Source organism: Stenella coeruleoalba (assembly GCF_951394435.1).
Source record: "Stenella coeruleoalba genome assembly, chromosome: 13".
NCBI lineage: Eukaryota > Metazoa > Chordata > Mammalia > Artiodactyla > Delphinidae > Stenella > Stenella coeruleoalba.
Window position 1 is genome coordinate 26,791,723 of NC_137159.1, and position 15,687 is coordinate 26,807,409.

The following is a 15,687-nucleotide window of genomic DNA, read 5'->3' on the forward strand; positions in this document are numbered from 1 at the left end:
AAATGGCCATAATTTTCTTGAGGAAAAATGCAGCAAATCATTGCTTTGTATACATGCTGTGGTATTGCAATTGTTCCACTTGGAACCACTGTTTAGTGGGCTCTGATTCTGAACAATGGTCCCCAGTCTGAAACCTATGCAAGGAATCATGACATATTTATTAGGGTGGCTATCCTCAGACGCCCAATCACCAAACCTTGATTTCTTCTGCTGGTTCAAGCTGAGTAGTGACTTTGTCAGCCACCAATCTATTTTGCCCCTAGGGAGGTCATATTCTATTAACCATCCTTGTAAGTCCCTGTGTATCTGGTTCCCAGGGCTATTACTCCAACTTTGCTAGTGATCACAACATATGTGGTTAAGTACCACCTGGTTACTGACAGTTAACTGCTGCCACCTAGACTCTACTATTTTAAAGTCCATTCATGGACATTGTTTTCAGCTAGATAAATTCTGTAACAGTATTTTCTATCTCCAGCCCTAAAATGAAAAGTAGAGACACTACTGAATTTTTTTTTTTTTTTTTTCTGTACACGGGCCTCTCACTGTTGTGGCCTCTCCCGTTGCGGAGCACAGGCTCCGGACGCTCAGGCCCAGCGGCTATGGCTCACGGGCCCAGCCGCTCCGCGGCACGTGGGATCCTCCCGGACCGGGGCACGAACCCGCGTCCCCTGCATCGGCAGGCGGACTCTCAATCACTGCGCCACCAGGGAAGGCCGGAAATCAGTTTTTTATTCAAGTCAGAAGATAAAGGAAACATTAAAGGAAAATACTGAAGATTGGGAATTTTGGTAATGACAGACTATATATTCTAAAGGATACACAGAAACTATTTGGGGAGTGAGAGATTGGAAAGAGACGGGAGATTAGATCAGATCAAGAGATGTAAGAGGTTATGGGGATAAAAATTAGTATTTAAATATCTTGAATGCTTGGACTTTTGGTAGTTACAGAGTAAAATGGGAATAAAAGCATGATGAGATTAATCCTGCTGGTCTTCTGGGGGAAGGTAAGTGGTGAAAACAGAGATATGGAGACACGCTGACTGCACTGGTGAGGAGTACTGGTTATACACCATACTGGTGGGCTTTCAAAACGCTAAATGGAGGTGGGGTCCTGGCTAGGGAAGGGGAAGTCTATATCGACTTGGACAACAGAATTTGGGGGGGTGGTGATTTATTAAATCCAAGAGAGTAAAATATATCAAAAACAGTGGAGGTCGGGAATCAGACAATGTGAAGAAGTTGGGGAGAGAGGAGGAATTGATTGGGGGTGGGCTGTCCCTGAGTCATTACCTGGTAGTGAGCACTCCTTAAAAGACAGAGCTGGGGAGTAGAGGTTTACCTAATGCAGCACTGGAATTAATTAGTTGAGGTAAAATATGTTTAGGAACATAGGAGTCTATCACTCACAAGTGTGGAAAAAAATTTCATCTCCCAGTAGAGACACTGCATTTTACACTTGCCATCAGGAAGATGAGTGTTGATGGGGGTCTGTATGATCATGGGCTGATGATCCATAACACATATAGTCATAAAGATAAATGGGTTCTAAGTGGATCTGGTGATAGATTCTATTCACACTTCTGGTACTTCTTATTAAAATGACTACAAACTCATTCCAGGGATGTATGTTCTTTGCAATTAAAGATGAAAACCAGGCCCCTTAATGAGCCCGTATAGGGTAATACATTGTCTAGTATTAGCATCATGCTATTGCCACTTTTCAGGGAGCACTGTTCGCTAGAGTCTTTTCGTAATTTTACAGATAATCATGAAGTGTAATGTAATCATGGGAAAGCATTTACAGGAAAACTTCATTTATTTGGCATGACTGGGAAATAAATGTTCCTACCTTATTATTTTAGATAACTCAAACATCCCCCTGGAGAATCCAAAATTTAAAGAAAAAAATCTGTTCTCAATGAACTTCTTTTACAATTTGTTGTTTCTTTAAATACGGTAAAAGAACATAATTTAATCCTTTCTTGACTACTTAGACTAAGCAGGCTAGAGTCATATCTGAAAGCTAGGTAGCCAAGGCCAAGATATTTAACTTCTCTCAACTTTCCTTTTCTCTTCTATAAAGTCAATACCAATTTTATAGGGTCATTATGAGAATTTAATGAGATAATGCAAAGAGAGCTTAGCTCCATTTCTGTCACACAGAACACAATCAAGCGTACCTATGATTATCAGTAGCCTCATCAGATCAGCACCTTAATTAGTAACATCAAAATCTGCCTCCACTCCAATCAAATGATGGCATCAGATCATATGACCCTCGACAAAATGACCCTAGACTACTGAGGTTTTGAATTACAGTTCCGTGTTTTTCAGTATCTTCACTCTTTGCTGCAGTGTGTGTGCCTATATACAACTGCATTAATTTTTCTCTTCAACCACTGGATTTTCTGTTTCTAATATATTCTGGTATAACAAACTTGATACCTGAATTTACTAGGACTGTGTAGACTAAGTATAAAATTAATTTTGAATGAGAGCCAGAGGGCCTCTGTCATAAGCAAAGTCATGGATATTAGTGTATGAAATTGGTGACATCCACGTTGGTTATTGAGAAACATTTCTTGAATTCATCTCAACTTTTCAAATATTTGTCAGGCATCTGTTATATAAAGTCTAGCTCACTGTCATAGCCTTTTATTTCATGATCAAATGCATTAGAGCACTTAATATGTTCAAGATGTGCTGCTGTACTAGGTATTAGGAATGCAAAAGTGATAAGCTAGGCCCTACTTTCAATTAGGGAGGCTGACCAGAATCTTCGCCATTGTAATATCTTAAGATTGGTACGGAGGATCAGGCTTAAGTTATTTTACCTAGACCTGAGTTTTCTAGGGGAAATGATATTTAACTTGGTTAAGTAAGAGTCAGACAAATAAATGAAGAGAAAGGCAGGGACATTGGAAGTGTAAAGGTCCAGAGGTAATAAAGAACTTGGAAAAGTTGATGACCTGAATAAAGCTCACTGTAGGCGAAACATAAAATGGAACCGGAGGATAATACTGAGTTGTAACGCTGAGTACGTACATTAAGCAGGGACACGGATATGCAGACTGTGTAAACCATGGTAAAGATTTTGGGCTTTTTTCCAAGGATTATGAAGGGCTGTTTAAAGGTTTAATCTGTGAAGTGATATACTCAGGCTTATGCTGAGTATATCATGTTTCAAAGGTCATTTTATGTTAACCACAGATAATGGATGGAGAGTACAAGTCAAGGGATGGGGGACGGTGAGCATGCTGCCCAGTGGTCCGGCGGGGAGACTGCAGTGACCCACACTAGAGCGTGGGCAGTACAAATGGTAGGGATTTTCACGAGGGAAAAACGGTAGGACTTGAAGACCAATAGAATAAAGGGAGTGAAAGAGAGGTAGGTGTCAAGGCTGACTTTGTGTTGCCCAACTTCACAGATGGTGGTACAATTTACTGAACAAAGGAATACTGACAAGGGACCACACTTGAAAAAGAAGGTCGAGAACTGAGACTCAAAACTTGGCAAATTTGAGGTACCTTTGAAGTATATACTTATCCCCTGGGAAGGGACCAAAAGGTGCCCCAACTCTCCTCCTTCAAAGATTCATTACTATGTGTATTCCAACCTCTTATGCTGTTCCATCAGTCAAAAGTCCTGATAGTATGTCCCAGCAAGGCCACTTCTAAATTTTTACCAAGAGGAAATGAAAGTATATCATCCACACAAAGACTTGTAGACAAATATTCCTAACAGATTTAGTCATAAAAGACAAGACTGGAAACAACCCAAATGCCCATCAGGGAGTGCAAAGTTAATTTGTGGTATATTCTTGTAGTGGAATACTATTCAGCCATAAATAAGTAAGTGAATAAATGAAGTAAGCTATTGATACGTTCAACGACATGAATGAATCTCAAAATCATTATGCTGAGTAAAATAACCCAGACCAAGAAAAAAAAAAGCATAATGCCATTTTTATAAAATTCTAGAAAATGTAAACTAATATATAGTGAGTAAAGCATAGAGAGAAGAAAGAATTGCAAAGCTGCACAAGAAAACACTGGGAATTATAACATATTTGGTATTTTGATTGGGATAATGGGTTTGTGGGTCTACGCATATATTAAAACTCACAGTATTTAGTATACTTTAAATATGAACAATGTATTGTGTGTAAATTGTACCTCAATAAAGTTATTAAAAAGTCAACCCCCTGATCACCTGCTTCTAACCAGGTGAGCTCTCATTCCCTGTTCTATGTCCCATCATAACAACCTGTTTGATAATTAGCAGCATACCTGTTTGCTCCTTCTCTCCCTGTGGATTTCCAGCTGGGCGCCAAAAGAGATTAAGCCCCTTTTGTTCCATGTGTCTCTTACAAACCTAACACAGTGAATGAAAGGATGAAGCATTGGTAGTCTCACTCATGCTGGTAAATATCTGAGAATGAACACCTTTTCCTATCAAATCAGGTCCTACGAGGACAGGGCAATAGGGGATGGATCAATGGTGGATACTAGGAAAGGTGTCTGCTTACTGTGCTCTCATATGCAAGTGAGGGACAGGAGGGTAAACAGGAGAGGGAGTGAGATAGTTAGGAAACAATGCTTTAACTTGAGACACATGTAGAAACCAGTAAAGAAAAATCTACGTGGAGGTGGAACACAATACAAAAACTATCCCATTTAATTTATGCTACCTAGGAGACACCAAAGAACAATGCTTACATTTTAGGAATGGTGTTGGAAGTGCCAATCGAGAGGGAGATTTTGTGCATATGTTAGATGCAGCCGTCGGGGAACACCCATTCTGGAATGAAGCGATGTCACGTCACTTGGGGTTTCACTGTCATTCAGCTTCACTCTGAGCTCACTGCCCTCAGGAAGCTAGCAGGTTAGACGCCTTAACTGAGAAGGCAAAGCTTTGAGTCCTGGGAGATATTCCTGTAGCTGAGAGTTTAATTTTAACTAAATGGAAACGGCTCATGACATAAAAGCAAGATTGAGCCTTTATGGAACATTTTAGGATTGTACATGGCGGCAGTCCCAAGATGAAAAACCAGGGTACAAAGGTAATCTTAAAAAGATGCCTGTAGGGTCACGTAAAGCATCTGAAATGACCTACCATGGAAAATAAAATCCTAATGGGCAAATCCTTGTGCTTTATCTATACATACAAATGGAAAGTTAAATACGTATCTAGCTGTTTTTAGATATTCAGTTTTATGCAAACGATGTTATTCTTAATGGCATTTTTGTAAGGCCCTCATTGCATACCATTTTAATTAAATTTTTATTTATTTAGCCACTGTGTTCACTGCCACGGAGCTGTAAATTCTAATTTAAGATATAATTATTTCCTGATTTCAAGGATTAGCCTCTCCCTGCGCTACTTAAATAATACTTAAATAATATGATAGAAATTCTGTGATTCAACACTCAACTGAAAGACAAGAACAGTGTTTCAAGGGGGTTGGAAGCAGAGAGATCTATGTAAGCAATATGGAACAAGTAACTTTGCAAAGAAGAGATGGGCTTTGAGGCTACTCTTGAAGGATTCTTGAACTGGGGAAGTGATATAAGATAGAGAAGGGCATCCACATAGGAGAACAGGAGGAGTACAAGAGAGATACCACAGAAAGCTCTCAGGTTTCCCTCCGTGTTAAAAAAAAAAAAAATCTTATGGTGTCTGAGTTTGTTCAAAGTCTAAGGAAAATATTAGCATAGCAGGGCTTCTCTATAATGGTGTAATGATCGAACCTGAAATAGAAACCACCTCAGGACAGAGGGAGGGTAAAAAGGCGTCAATTTCTCATTGTCTCCCATCAACACCCACTGTAGACATAGTTCATAGATTAAAATCTTTTTTGACTGTGGACCTCAGATTGGACTGCCTGGGAATATGGTGTTCCACAGCACAGGCTAGTTTTATCTGTTTCTGGATTTATTTTTATGCTTATTTTAAACTTCTGTAGTGAGAGATACACTAGCAGGGTACTAAATATCAAAATGGAATTCGTCTTTACTAATGGCTTTAAAGTTAATCTGGGTTAGTGATTATAAAATTATAGATATTAGTATTTCCCTACTGTGTGATGAAAGCAACCCATGCTATACCATGCATTTAAGAAATGTCACCACACAAATCCCAAGATGGTCTTCCTCCACAATTCCAATGGCCAAATCCTTCAGGAACAGAATGCCATCCTCTTCTTAAATAATAATGTTAGATATAGTACTATTTTTAGAGTTGCTTGAGGGTTTGTTTTCTTGGTTTTTTTTTTTTGTTTTTTTTTTTTGCCGTACGCGGGCCTCTCACTGTCGTGGCCTCTCCCATTGCGGAGCACAGGCTCCGGACGCACAGGCTCAGCAGCCATGGCTCACGGGCCCAGCCGCTCCACGGCATGTGGGATCTTCCCGGACCGGGGCACGAACCCGTGTCCCCTGCATCGGCAGGCAGACTCTCAGCCACTGTGCCACCAGGGAAACCCTGTTTTTTTTTTTTGATGTTAACTATAACAGGCCAAGTAGGAGGCATAACCAATATGAGAGGCAGATCAACTTGCCTAGGGCCACAGATACCGCAAATAAAAGAAAATAATTTTAACACGTATTTAATATTTTATAGGTTCTAGGCAAGATTCTATGAACTTTCACATACGTTAAGATCACCGTAACAACTGTGTGAAGAGAATATTATTAGCCCAATTTTATGGATGAGGAGACCGAGGCTCAGTAAGATTAAAAGCTACAGAACACAGATATAAACTCAGGTCATCTGACCCCAATCCCAATATTCTGTGTAATCATCATGATTAAAGTAACATGTATTAGGTACTTGCTCTATGCCATCTTCTCTGCTAAGTGTTTTATATAAATCATCTCATTCCCAGCATAATGTCCCTAGAAAGGAATATCACTGGCTAACATTCACAGATTCAGAAACAGGTTGATCAAGGTCACACAGCTGATAAGTAACCCAGCTAGAACTTGAAATCTGAGTTTAGAACTAACACTCTTTATTAATATATTTTGCTGCCTCTTAAAGGATAGTGCAATCCTAAAAGTGAATTCAGTTACAGGTATTAGGACCTTATTCAGGCAATATCTATGTGATAAAGTGAGGGAGAAAATCCATTCTCTTGGGGAATCAGACAGCAAGCACACATTGAAATCTCATTAGAAATTAGTTACAGCAAATAATACGTTTAAATGTTTCAGTATATCATCCTCCTCCACAAAAAGGACACTTCCACTTTTGCTTAATATCCTATCCTTAATTAGCAATGACAAGAGCCTCAATTATGGATTGCTTTCTATATGTGCCTAAAGCCATGCTTAGCAATTTATATAAAATATCTCATTTAATCCTCACAACCAGACTATTAAGTCTATGATTCCTTCCTGTCAATCAAGGGAACAGTATACAAAGCTCAAAGAACTCGAACAGGTACTAACCTACCTAGTTAAGGGAAGCAGAGCAATTCTGGCCCACAAACACCTTGGAAGCTAATCATCTCTGCCTTTCACATGGAAGCCACAGTTGTGAGATTATTCAGCAGTCACCTGGTGAGATGTAATGCATTTTATCTGATACGACTGTGGGAAATGTGCTATAAAAATAAACCCAGTGTGCCTTGCTTGTTGTGCCAAAGAAACCTCCCTGGACAGTGTGAGTGGATAAAATATTGAAGAAATATTGCTGCCCATGATTAGAGTTAGAGGGATGGAAAACAATGAAGCATATATTTGAGAAGGGGATAAACAGCCACAGACTTCCTTACTTTTGTCCAGAGAATGTGAGCAATTCAGCAAAGAGCTCCTAGCCTTCGTCTGTGTAAAACTATTGCTAGATGTTAACTTGCCAGGGCTGCAGGACCCAGCACCTCCTGCATGTATACCCTGTCAATGGAATGTGAGCAAAGGTAATGAATGTCACTTCTGGGATGGAGTGATTAAGAGCAGAGCCTCTACACCCTTTTCTCCTCTGTCTTCCAACTACATTCCAAAGGCTTTGAGGCCCTAGGAAATAGAGTCAGGACATAGAAGAAGCCTGGGCTCCTAATTCACTTCATGGAGAAAAGATCTCAGCAAATAAAAAATATCATGTTGGATTATGTCCTTAAAAGTACAAACTCTATTAGATAGATTTCCATCTTGGGCAGGTGAATACTCAAATACATAATAAGACTAAATAAAATATTTTTCTCCTGATATTCTGTTCATAAGACTATAATGATACTTGTCCAACTGTACAATAATTATGTGTTAACCTCTATGACTCCCCTCAAGACTGGGAGACCCTCCAAGGTATTGATAATGACTTTTTCACCTTTCCAGCTCAGCACCTAGATCAATACCAGGTATAGTATCCACAGTAACAAATATTTTGTGAATATATGAATGATGTGTAAATAGATGAATACAAGTATGAATAAATGAGTGGAGAGACTGGAGTATACAGAGAATAAAACTATTTTCATAACAAGACCACACAAATTACTTTCCATTTGACTTTAGAATGCATTTTTGAACTTATATTTAAATGTGGGTGTGTCCAAATCAATTCAAAATCATTCAAATAATAGAATTAAGTCAAACCATGAGAGGTTAAAAAAAAGAAAAGGAAAAAGCTTGTCTCTTTTGTTCTTCATCCTCAATTTCTCTCCCTAAACCTTTCTGGCTTAGGCAAAGCACCAACCTAACTTGAATTGTCCTTTTTCATTCAAAGTGTGTTACCTTCCTGCTGAGTGTCTGAAGTAAAAGATAAAGAATAAATATGTTCTCAGCTCCTGTGAGGCTGCAGGTTTAGTCTAGGTAAAGAAAGGGTAAAATAGAGAAGTTTGCCATTTTTTATATTACTTTCAAAGTTCTTCAAGGCTGTTTTAAGTCACATACCTGAATCAGAGGGTACCAAGCAGTCTGCTTAGGTATACAGTTCTGAATCTAATGTTTGTAAGTGGGACATGAGATAATGATCCCCTCAACACTTGGGGCTGCCTGGTACAGCCTGGGTTACCCAGAACCCTGGAACTATTCACATTCAGCCACAAATAGCCTCTCTAGGGTCTCCCAGGAAGGTTACCCAAGAGAGAGAGAGTCAGACAAAAGGTCAAAAGTGGTCTCGGATGGCAGACACAGTGAGAACCGCCACACCCATGGGTCCATCAAAGTTCTCTCGCCATTCAACCAGCGGGCATCAACTTGTGCAACAGCCAGCGGCGAGTATGCCAATGCTCATGGTGAACAAGAGATTGCTAGGACTGCTACAAGAACTAATGATCCAGAGCAAAGATACAGCAGGTCAGGGGCGGGAGTCCCAGGAGACCTTGTCAGCGTGGGTTTAGGTGGTTGCCCGCCCATCTCTATCTTCATGTAAAGATGATATGACCGCCTAGTGGATGTGAAGGCTCTACCAGTCTGTGCCTTCTACCATCATTATTGGGACATACCTTACAAAAGCAACCACCAACTTGGAACGAAATCAGTCTCATACACATCATCAGATGATACTGCAATGAGTTTTTGTGTGCCAAAGAAAGAAGAAACTAGATTCTTTGAAAAACACTGGCTTAAAATTTTTGATCGTAAAAATGATTAAAATTTTGTCTAATGTGACGATCAAAAATAGAGAGATGTTATTAAAGCATTGATTAGAATTACAGTCACAACTTCAAGAATAAGACCTGGTAAACAAAACAAAACAAACAGAAAAACCAAAAAACACTTATGTTTGTGGAAGCAACTACAAGTTTCTCAGTAAAAATCCTGAAAAGCATTACTTGAAAATTATGTAAATCAAGTATTTGATATCTTTCCCAATACTTTATACTTTATTATGGCTTGTTATTTTAAATTTTTATTTATATTAGTTGTTTTACTTTATCATTGTTTAATATAAAGGCTATACAATTTTTACCAAGCTCCATTTAGATCCCCTCTAGTTTATTCTAGTATAGCATACAAGTATCATTTAATAAGTGTGCCATGAAGTGAAAACAGTAAGCAGTAGTACCTACCTATATAAGCAGCATATTAATATTCACAACTAGACAACGCGTTCTAGAGTCGAAGGGGGCAGAACCCAGAAGATACCCTTAGCCTACTGATTAGGTAAATATTCAATTTAAGATGATATATTCCCTAGACCACACAAAAAATAGATACCAGTGTAATCATAAGATTTGAGGTCTGTAATTTTATCTAGCAATGTAGCCCTTAAGGCAGCAATCGCTGGTGTTTCATGAATTAATTGCCTACCGTGGAGCTTTTCAACATAGAATACAAATTAATCCCACACACCTTACTATTATAAAATTTACTTACATTTTTCATGACACATGCAGAATCTAAAGATTTATAAATATGGAGTAGATAATGCTTTCCATTTAAATTTGGCATCAAGCCATCGCTCTGAGCCCAAAATAACAATGCAGACAACGCTGGTTTAAAAAAAATCCCAGATTTACTTAATTTTGGCTGTTTGTTCCTTTACCTAAGTGTTTGTTTTTTCTTGTTTTTTAATCTTACTCTCTAAAGCCAAGCCAAAGTTCTTTCTTCGAAGAATCAGATTTTTTGACTGATGGTGAAGCAGATGGATCACAAAATTAGGAGGTAGGACAACTGGATATTTCTGATTACAACTCTTTTACAGATTTGTTTGCTTGAGTATGGTTTTTTGCTTCTTATTTGAGCTAGAGTTTCCTCATCACTAGAATGAAGGTTTTCATTAAATATTTCTGAGTGTTCTTTTGAGCATCATGTGAATTTGTGATCCTGTCTAACTTGTTGCAGAAAAAATTTAAATGTATATAATCTTAGCAGTATTTATACTAGTTATAAATTCAAACAAAGTAGGGATTTTAAACGCTGAATTATCCTGATTTTATGCCATGCTGCCACTAATAAACAAACAGCAAGTTCCCTGATAGTGATTCTCTATTATGGGATATTGATATATTTTGGGATTTGGAGGTTGGATTGACCTCCCCCTGTTTACAAGACACAACTTTCTGATTTGCCACCTGCTACGTCTCCTATTCATCTTTTTGTAAGACTTTTTAAACATTCAGCAAAACCCTCATGGTACAGAATTTCCCCCAAGTGGCCCACATTTGAACAGTAGAATTCAACTGAGACTTGAAGATGGGCCACACGCAGCACACCCTGCTGACATGTTCCTCTACCCACGTCCCTCCTTTTCTCACTGCCTGGTAATTGAAGTGTATTTTTGTCAGTGGTGTCAAAGCCCGTCTCCTAGGCTGTCTTATTATTTTTAAATCCCCGACAAGTCCACCGCAGTGATCCAGCTCCTTGCACTTTACAGGTGCTCAAGATCTATTGGCCAAGCCAACATGTCTCTCTCAGTTTCTCTAGACTTGCAGGTCCTTAACTGCGGACCCTAGGGTGACTGGGAGACACAGCAGCTGGCCTGGAAGAAACTGTGCATAAACCACAGATTTTTACTTATGCAGCTTTGTGCATTAATTCTGGATAAGCACATGATAGAATGTCATATGTGTGAATTTTATTTTTCAGGTGTAGTGATGGTGGGAAAGAGGCTGGCAATAGCTATTGTAGACCACACTGCATTATAAAAAAATCTGATAAATCCAAGCAATTCAATTCAAAATGGTCAATTAAGGGGAAAAATGCAGTCATTTAACTTGATAATTCTACATGATACATTAAGTCTCTCACAGACTCCACCACAATGAAAGCGAAAAGAGTTGAATGAAGGTAGAGGAAGATTTTCTTTAAGGTCCACTACTTGATTTCTTTTAGCTCCTAAATATGTGGGAAGCAGTAAAGCATGGTGCTCAGGCCATTGTACTCACCTGATCTTGGAGTTGGGCAGTGTAATTTGTGCACTGGCTGAACAGATGGATAACTAATCATAGGCAAATTCTTAACTTTTCTCTTCCTCAGTGTCTTCATCTGTAAAATGGGGATATTATTGGTACTTACTTCTTAAGAGCTTTGTGAGGATTAACTACACTAATCCATGGACAAGAGACATGTTGTCTACATAACAGGTGCCCAATAAGTTACAGTGACTGTGTTGTGTTTTTGATACTGCCCATGACAACAATGATGGCATATGTCTATTTTTATCATTATAGTGTGATTACACGTCATATATGTTGTATCTCCTTGTTCTGAGATTAACATAGCCTCTTTTAGAAACCACCAAAAGGCTCAACAGTATTGGTGAGAAACATCTGTGAGCAACAAACATTCAGACACAAACATTCAATTAAGACGACCGCTTCCAGAAGCAGTCTCTGAAGCATGTCTGATCTAGAAGGGATGCCCCCATGCACTTCCTGCTGGGAGAGAATCTTCTATTGTTGCCAGTCAGGATCATTCCCTGTTGGTTTAAATTAACCTGAAAGAGCCTCAGCAGTTTAGGTACGTTTAGCTCAACATCGCAGATTGTTTATACCTGTGATGCAGGCACGTCAAAAAAAACCACCACTGAGCCACTGGCTTAGGGTTTCCAGCTGAAGCTACAGCGGTTCTTTTCTGTAAACACAGGAAATCAGCCAAGCTCAGTTTGCTTAAGACATTCAGGTAAACCGTTTGCTTTGTCAGAGCGCTCTCCCAGGAACGACCAAGATACTCCGAATCATTTACTTCTTTCCCATTTGCCATTCTTTTCATGAGGTGGATTCCCCAATCGTAAACACAAAGAAAGTGTTTAATCAGAAGCAGCCAGAAGTGATTGGTGATAACTGGGATTTAATGGCTCAATCTCAAATCTAGTTTCAGTTGTGTTTCACCAGAGATTTTTCAGATTCTTGCTATGAGAGTTTGGCAGAAGACAATAAAAATCATGATTTCCTCACATTTTTCTGATGTTTTGCTATGGCGCTAAGTAATATGTTCAGTATTCCCCTGGAAATATATAAAGCACTTGACGTGGTGTGTTCATCACTTGCCTCTGACTAAAATGTCCAAATGACTGAGAATTAATGAAAATCATTACGGATAGGAGCAAAGGATGTGTACCAAGATGTTCACTAAAGCATTGTCTACAATTGTGAAAATGAAAAACATATATTATAAACTGTATAACAATAGGCATGAAGTATTTACTACTACATGGACTACTATGAAACCATTAAAATAATGATGTAGAAACAAAAAAATGTGAAAAATGGGTTTTAAAATTAAACAATAACACACTAATATTAGATTATTTAGTTATTATTCTGTCTCCAACCAGAAGAAAAACAAACAGTAATTTGAGCATGGAAAGTGTAATGAAAAAACTATTAATTATGAAAGACGATTAGAGTAAGGAAGGAATGGCCAGCGACAAGTAAAGAGAACGCCAAAACACACAGTTAGCAGAAATAAGGAGAGCCGCTAACCCTCCAGTTGAAAAGAAGACCTCCTCCTCCCTGCCCACAGGACTGAGGTCCAGACCCGGTTGAAAAGAGCATGACTGTGGCTCACTGGATGGTAAAGAAGCTGCTGTGGTGCCTCCTGGTGGAACTTTCTGGAAATATGCCCTCTGTAAGTTGCTGGAAATCCACATTCTAGGGTTCCAGTAAAACTATGCACGGGGAGATTTCTCACCTGAGGCGCTACTCCAAAACTGCTTGATAGAAGATGCTGACGGAAGCTGTCGTCCACTGCTCTCTCTGCGCACTGCTGAAGCCGACTACCGGAGAAGTTGTGAGCCCCGGGAGCAGGGCTGAGGACGCCCTCGGAGCTGCAGGAGTGAGTGGGTGCTGAAGACGCCACCAAGAGCCTTCCCAGCAAGCACCGGGGCATCACGAAGCAACACCTTCCTCAGGTGCCATCAATTAGGAAAGCCTAACATCACACGAGCTGGCCAAGGAAAAACTATTTAAAGGACCCATAGCACTTTTCACAGAGCAAGTAACAAAAGAGTGAATTTCGAGCTGAGAGGCGGTAACCAATGTTACCTCAAGAAAAATTAAAGTAAAACGGAGATTTCTTTTTTTTTTTTTTGCGGTACACGGGCCTCTCACTGTTGTGGCCTCTCCCGTTGCGGAGCACAGGCTCCGGACGCGCAGGCTCAGCGGCCATGGCTCACGGGCCCAGCCGCTCCACGGCATGTGGGATCTTCCCGGACGGGGGCACGAATCCGCGTCCCCTGCATCGGCAGGCAGACTCTCAACCACTGCGCCACCAGGGAAGCCCTAAAAAGGAGTTTTTATCACATAATCAGTGAAATGCAAATTCAAGCAATAAGATGCCATTTTTGACTAAAAAACAGACACAAAGAGTATATAATATTAAAACGTTAACAATGGCTCTCTTTGGGTGGGAAATTACCAGTGAATTTCTCATTTTTCTTGGAGCATTGCCATATTCCTACAATATAAATGTACATAGATTTCCAATGCACAAAAATAAATTATCAACTCAGCTACCCAATAAACTTAATATTCACTCAATAACTTTTACTCTATTTAATTACAGCATAAAATGTAAGAACAAATGCAATATGGATGCTGCATATTAAAGGGACTCGATCAGTCTTACTCATTTTGTGGAATCAAGGAAAGGACCATTCAAGCGTTTCCATGAGTTTCTCTTCCATTCTACCTAAAACTCCCTCTTGCTGGAGGAATTCTGTCGATCAAATTCTAGTTATCCAAATCAACACATTTAATATATCTTACAGGAGTATTAGTGCTTTGTGGGGGGGGGGGGTGGTGGGTACAGGTGAAATAAGTTTAGGAAATGATCAATGTACCAATGGTGAACAGGTTTACATATTACTGTTTCTATCTGTACATACCACACAGGTTTGTACAGAACTGCAATAGTGTTTGGATCTAGCTAGAGCCTGGATATGATTCTGCTTTACCAACCCAACAAGGAACTTCTTCTGTGCACATGATTGAATCAAGGTGAATGAACATGTTTGGGGGAAGTTTTAAAGGCTTACACAAAGAACTACAGCTCTGTCAAGTGATGTAATATAATTATAAAAGTTCTTTTAAAAAAATTTACTGTTGCCTTTCAGTCTACCTTCCTGTATTTTACTACACTCTACCTTATTTTAAATGTGATTTAAGGAAATGTTTTGCTCCATACTTTCTTAGTCTATCCCTCCCTTTCTTCCTCTTTGCCTTATAAAAGAATATATATATAATCGAGCCAAAAAAAAAACCCCTCCAGCTTATTTGTACAAAAAAGCTTCAACTAGCAACCTAACTGTCCATCGACGGATGAATGGATAAAGATGTGGCACATATATGCAATGGAATATTACTCAGCCATAAAAAGAAATGAAATTGCGTTATTTGTAGTGAGGTGGATGGACCTAGAGTCTGTCACACAGAGTGAAGTAAGTCAGAAAGAGAAAAACAAATACTGTATGCTAACACATATATATGGAATCTAAAAAAAAAAAGGCTCTGAAGAACCTAGGGGCAGGACAGGAATAAAGACGCAGATGTAGAGAATGGACTTGAGGACACGGGGAGGGGGAAGGGTAAGCTGGGACGCAGTGAGAGAGTGGCATGGACATATATACACTACCAAATGTAAAATAGATAGCTAGTGGGAAGCAGCTGCATAGCACAGGGAGATCAGCTCGGTGCTTTGTGACCACTTAGAGGGGTGGTATAGGGAGGGTGGGAGGGAGGGAGACGCAAGAGGGAGGAGATATGGGGATATATGTATGTGTATAGCTGATTCACTTTGTT

General features: G+C 39.4%; 1 protein-coding gene across 5 annotated transcripts in view; it reads right to left on the reverse strand.

Annotated features, from left to right (window-relative positions):
* LOC307195715 (uncharacterized protein) overlaps window positions 1-15,687 on the reverse strand; it is a 98,376-nt gene that overhangs the window by 12,319 nt on the left and 70,370 nt on the right. Inside the window, exons 5-7 of one of the 5 annotated variants that reach the window (XM_079940080.1) lie at window positions 13,580-14,169; window positions 11,833-11,932; window positions 3,898-4,379 (exon numbers count right to left, since the gene is read on the reverse strand). In XM_079940080.1, coding sequence (XP_079796206.1) covers window positions 4,372-4,379; window positions 11,833-11,932; window positions 13,580-13,777 — 306 coding nt within the window. In that variant the 5' untranslated portion in view covers window positions 13,778-14,169 and the 3' untranslated portion in view covers window positions 3,898-4,371. Of the gene's footprint in view, window positions 1-3,897; window positions 4,380-6,255; window positions 14,170-15,687 lie in introns of those variants that run through there. The other 4 variants (XR_013830936.1, XR_013830934.1, XR_013830935.1 and 1 more) reach the window with 4 other exon arrangements.